We start from the raw sequence: 6,038 nt of genomic DNA on the forward strand, positions 1-6,038 counted from the left end.
CAATTACCACTGAGGCCAAAGAAGGGCTCATATCAATACAAAAAACAAAACGATATTGTCGCCCCACAAATGATAATTTTGTTGTTGGTACAATAACTGTCTGTTGACCTAATACTGCAGGAAGCACAGAGATCACTTCTAGTTCCTCATTTGAATTAACCTATATTTTGAAAAAAAAAAACAAGTACGACAACTATGGTACATGTTTTTATTTATTGAAAAAATTCAATAGATCACATTTCTTTTTTTATTACTGCACTACATAAAACTTTGAATTTGCTTCAGTTAACAAACTTACCAACTCTTCATCTGACTTTGGGGAAACAGATATATTCAAGTGTTCAAAAAACCACTGCAACCTAATACTTCTTGAAATACGGTAATCCCTTCCCATCAAAAGCCAAACTTCTTCAGCATCTATGTTAGCTGACTTACTTTCATTTTCACAGTCTTTCATTTTTAATCTTTCATGATTTCAGCTTTATATTTATTCTAAATATATACTATATAAATTATAAGTAAAATTATAAGTTTTATAAAAATATAATAACTCAATCAGTAAAATAATATTTCTTTTAATTATTACTTAAAAATAATACTTAAAAAAATAAATATATTTTTTAAGAATTATACTGAATAGTAAATTTTTTTAAATAAGTATCTATTATGATTATTTACTTCTTTCCTTATACTTTGAGTAAGAAAAAAACAACAACCAAATAGGGTGACAACTTTATATGTGCACATTACAAATTTTCTATAACCATATTAATCTACTTTTCATTTAATGTAAGAATACAGTTTTTTAAATGAACTGAAAAAAAAAACTCATGTCTTTTCAGAAATAGAAAAAATCCAAAAGTACACTAAAGTCAATTGCATAAATAACATATTGCTAAAAAATCTAATACCTATAGCTATTCCATTTCAAAGAGCTCCAATCAAAGTTTGGTAACTTAGCACAGAACAAAAATTCAAGCACTAAGCTACTTAGAGATTTTAAAAAGTATTTAAAAATCCACTAGAGAAACAACATGAACTACAAAAATCCACCAGAGAAACAGCATAAACTATAAAAATATTTATGGGATACCAGAACAAATAGCAAAATTTTCTGTTACTGATCAAAAACAAAAACATTCTTCTTTAAAAACCACTTCGATAACTTGACCATGTAAAGGCTTAAGTGATATAATACTTTAAATAAAGTAAGTAAATATGAGACATAATACAAATATACAATAAGAAACATTAAAAGCTGTAAAAAGGTAGGCTACATTGCATAACAAAAATATAAAACAAATGATTTAGTTTAGACATAATTATTTGACTTTTTTAGAATTTTGTTTTTCTTGGAAATCCAGTAAGTGGCGCAAAGAACTATAACCACAAATAAAAGTTTGAACAACCCACTTTTGAACTGCATCCTGATTCATTTTTAGATCACCACAAACTTTTATAACATAGAGGGCTTCAATAATATGCAGGAAAATGGCAAAAAAAAAGCCAATTCTAAGCTGAATTAAAAAATTTTCACGTAAATATAGCAACCTTTCACCTGGACCTCCGAATCTTCTCAAAAGTTTATCATCAGTATTAAAACATACGAAGCCAAATAATATGAAACCAAGAATGACACATAAATAATGAAAAAACGATACACGAAAAAAATAACTGCTCCCCACTTTATCTGAGTTTTTGATTTCTGATTTTTTCTTCCAGCGGCCCATATCCATAGTTAATATGATAATAAAATAAAACACTGAAGAAAAAATTAATTTTGTATCAACACAAGTAGATTTAATTAAGTTAATAAACGATCAGTTCAGTTTTTTTTTGTTTTTTTTTTTTTTGTTTACAAACATTTTTAAAAAGTATATGGAGTTTTAAAAAATAGCAATATTGCACTAGCTACACTGATAAACCTTTTTAGGAGTGCATCTTACTATATTTAGTTTTAGAATGCCTAAATGCATTAGTTGTATAGTTAAATGTTGATTGCCACACCAAAGTATGCAAATATTAGAAACTGCACGATGATTAAGTAACTTCATATGGTCCGACTTTTCTACAACAAATGAGAACTTATGTACGGCTAAATCACTCTCACAAGAGCGATTCGCATTCACCTGTTTTACTTTACTCAGCTAGTTTGAGAAAATGCTTGAGCTAATACAAAAACGTAAATTAAATGCAGCCTTCAACGTGTTTTTTAGTAAACAGTTGCCTTTGTTTTCTGTTTTAATAAAGAATTGCTTTTTATAAACAAGAACTGTTCTTTTCCACTGTTGATTTATTTTTACGAAATCCGCTACCTTTCTTTCCTCAAAATCACCACGAATTTGTTCATGACCTCCACCATGTTTGACTGCATAACTTAAACAGTTATTATATTTTCTTGATCCATAATTAGTTTTCTTAATCCATTATTAGTATCTTTCAGTATTTGTTAGTGTTTTATTTCTTATGAGTGGTATAAAATGGCTGATTGCTAGTTAACATTGAAATGTATATTAAAAAAAAAAAAAATTCTAAATGTTTTCTTTTAAACATTTTCCATTCTTTACAACTTTCCAAAGATTCTTTTTCTTCGCGAGAAAAACATGGATTTAATTCAGTTTACCTCTGTGAAAAAGTTTTTGGGAAGTCATTACCAGAATTTGGTCTAACTACAACTGAGTACTGTTCAGGTAAAATGAGTTTCATGTTCATTTTAGAAATTTCTTAGTTTTTTTGAATGTATCAATTAAAATAGTATTTCTAGACTTTTTAGAAGATGCAATATTTCCTTTTTCACAAAACCAATATATACTTTTATGAAATAAAGCTACACACGTGCGTAAATTTTTTGTTAAGGGTATTAATAAAAGATAAAATGTACTATAAAGATAATACATTTTGAGGGCTTTTTGGGTCTGTTTGGTTTAAGTTAAAATACTATGAAACAAATTTTTTTCCACTATTGATGTTACTTTTACAAAATTGGAAGGAAAGGTAGCGGACCTTTCCTTCCTCAAAATCAGTGCGAATTGTCACATGAATTCCACCATCTTTCACCGTATAATTCAAAGTTATTTTTCACAAGTTTTCAGACCATTCATTGGATATTTAGACACCTTTTAACACCAAATAACTCGAACTTCAATTCATCTGCAGTGAATTGAAGTTCGAGTTATTATAAAACTCAATATATCAAAAAATAAATAACACGAAAAAATCATTCTGTTAAGTGAAATAATCAATATTAATGAATAAATGGATTGAAATACCAAAAATTATTAAAGTGTGGAAAAACCGAAAAAATTTTGTACGCTAGTGTAGATTGCGAATGCAATTACATTTGTTCTATAATTTTCAGGCAAATCTTATAATTTGAATGTTCCAAAAATATAAGGTTTTACCTAGCTTCTAAACTTATGTAAAAATAAATAGGAAATAAAACTTTAGTTAGCAGCAGGTCTTCTTTCAATAAATAGGATTAGATAAAATTTTGAATATACTGCATAAAATTTGCTTCAATTTCAAACCGCGTCAATTTCTATAGTTTTGGCAGCCAAAACTAACGCATTTAATTTTTTAAAAGCTTCTCAAATGAAATTGTTAAGGTTAACAGCACGAAAATGCGATTTTTCAGCACGACAACGCTTGCTTACCTCTTGCAAAACTGATGAACGAAACTATGAAGGTACTGATCAGAACTATCAGTCTTACAAACATCTAGAAAAATAAATCGAATTAAAAGGCAAAGATTTTTTCCACGGACTCCAATCCGCCAGAGAAATAGTGAAACTTATCTTAAGGTATTTTCGAACCAACTTATTGAATCAAAAAAACAGACCAGAAAGCTTTTAAAAATCACTACTATTTTAATGTATTTAAACTGATCTACAGTCCTTTATATAGACAATAGAACCCCGAAGTACTTACTCCAGCATGTTTTAGAAGCGAGGGTTATCTGCCATTCTGTCGATGACAACTAGAATGATAAATGATTCTTGAAAGTGTATGCACAATTTGAAGACAGATGAATAAAAAGGTGTTCTAATCCGATTTCTAATAATTTCTAAATGAAAAAAAAAATACCCAAAGTGAATACCACGTAAACGTAAACAGACTTTATTTGTATTGAATTTAAACACGCAGGAAAAGTTCTTTGCATTTCTAAACTAATCTGAAGAATATTTGCCAAGTATTTTTGGCATTTTAACCTCTTACAGCCCATTTTAATTTCCTGTTGTGTAAAAAAAAATCTTTTGTGAACTTTAGTGACTTATGATCCTAATATAAAAATGAAATTAAAAAAAATCATTTGTTTTATCTTTTTTTTTGTCCGATTTGAGTTTTTGTTGCTTAACAACGGCATAAAGTACAAAAACAATTTTTTTTTTTCTCTGAAATAAAATTGTTTTACATGAAAAACTGATTTTTTTATTCTTTCTGATTTTATTTTAATTTAGAGAAATCTATTAAAAATCTAGGATTCATGAAAAGTCTTACAACAGTTGGATGTTGGCGTAAAACAGAGACGGACATCACACTTGGGGCACTTTACCTTAGGGAAGCCATTACAACCAGGATACCTACGTTTCTCTTTCTTATCTGTAAGCTCTGGCCGATGTTCGTACGCATCATTTTGAATAAATTTGTTTGGAATTGGCGTTGCAGGACCTCTTTTTTTTTCGCATTATATTTCAGATCTACTGATGTTGAAGGTCGTCCTTTCTAATAGACTTTTTCCCTTGCATTATCATGGATTCAGCAATTGATAATTTGAAAGATTTTAATGATATTATCTTTTTATCGTTTGCTAATTTTTTTCTATACAAAATCCATGCATGGACTACTGAAGCATCAAGGAAATGCTAGATTAGCCGATGATACCACTTTTTTTGAAGGAACAGCAATACGATAGTAGCTCAATAATCCATCTAAGAGATAGATGCCTCCCATGCATTTGTTATCTATGACGATAGTAGAGGGACAATCAGCAAAGATCTCCTTTTTTTTTTTATCCCATCTTTTTACTTAAGTTGTCCAAACTGCTGATTCATAGGTAATTAGGATATTAACAGATCTGTTATCAAACTTCTTAATTGCACGAAGCTCAACCCCATTATTTTGACAAGTTCTTATTCCAATTGAGCCTTTTCCTTTATTTTTCATATGTTTTTCAGTTAACATTTTGCATCCAGCGATCCTGTTAGAGCGCACAGTCCCTACTAAAGCAATTATATATTCTATACTTAAAATAACGCACGGTTGTAATTATTTTGAATTAAGTTCAATATTGATATACTTGGCTGCGTAAAACTGCTGAATGTGTACAAAATATTTTTAGCCTTATGAAAAAATTAAGCAGTTTTTTGTATTTTTTGCAGACCATGAATGGTGATTACAAGTAGTTTAAGTAAATTATCAATTATACATAACATATTGTATATAATCTAAATACTTGTACAAAAAATTAGGAAAAAAATTCTAATAAAAAGTCTTCAGCAGCAGAAAATACACGATTAAGATAATTCACTGCATCATTAGGCCCGTTAGGATAAGAATGTAGCCATCCAATAGACATCCAGGACAGGAACATGTGCTTCGCTCATTTTTTTACGCACTAAGAGTTCTATTGTATCGCCTTCTATAAAAAGTCACCATTGAAGTATATGAAGTAGGTTACAATTAATTCAGATTAACTTATCAAAATTTTAATGTTCTATAAAATAGTTTTAAAATATCTTCTCCTTTATCAGATATTGTTCTAAATAAATCCTTTTAACTCATGAATTAATTTTTCTAAATATGTTGGAGTTGTAGTTTTCCATATATTCTTAGGAAACCCTTCTAATAAAAAGTGAACACATCCAACAACACTTCCGCTTGACTCATGCTAATACTTTTTATTATGTGTAATCCAAAGTTAATATGCAATACACTGTCGTTATTTCTCATTGAAGGTTTTAAAATGACATCTTTAATGTAATTAAGAAACTCAGTTTGGTTAAAATCTTTATCATAAAATCGTTGATCATCAAAACTTT

The 6,038-nt window shown here is 28.8% G+C and overlaps 2 protein-coding genes across 5 annotated transcripts in view; both read right to left on the bottom strand.

Annotated features, from left to right (window-relative positions):
* The window catches only part of LOC149877043 (KICSTOR complex protein SZT2-like), a 42,007-nt gene extending 41,500 nt beyond the window's left edge, over positions 1-507 (bottom strand). For all 4 annotated transcript variants that reach the window (XR_016448319.1, XR_016448320.1, XM_090074513.1 and 1 more), the window contains exons 1-2: positions 299-507; positions 8-160 (exon numbers count right to left, since the gene is read on the bottom strand). Coding sequence is in view for 2 of the 4 variants with exons in the window: in XM_090074513.1 (XP_089930639.1) it covers positions 8-160; positions 299-457 (312 nt within the window). In the remaining 2 variants the exon portion in view is untranslated. The remainder of the gene's footprint in view (positions 1-7; positions 161-298) is intronic.
* A 215-nt stretch (positions 508-722) lies between these two features.
* Positions 723-1,829, bottom strand: LOC149877045 (transmembrane protein 254-like). Its single transcript, XM_090074643.1, has one exon. The coding sequence runs from the start codon at positions 1,734-1,736 to the stop codon at positions 1,323-1,325; it is 414 nt and encodes a 137-aa protein (XP_089930769.1). The 5' UTR covers positions 1,737-1,829; the 3' UTR covers positions 723-1,322.
* Positions 1,830-6,038: the final 4,209 nt, after the last annotated feature.

The sequence above is a fragment of the Hydra viridissima genome, unplaced genomic scaffold (genome assembly GCF_058129835.1).
Source record: "Hydra viridissima isolate aposymbiotic clone 2 unplaced genomic scaffold, HvirCarnegie_v1 scaffold_17, whole genome shotgun sequence".
NCBI classification, from domain to species: domain Eukaryota; kingdom Metazoa; phylum Cnidaria; class Hydrozoa; order Anthoathecata; family Hydridae; genus Hydra; species Hydra viridissima.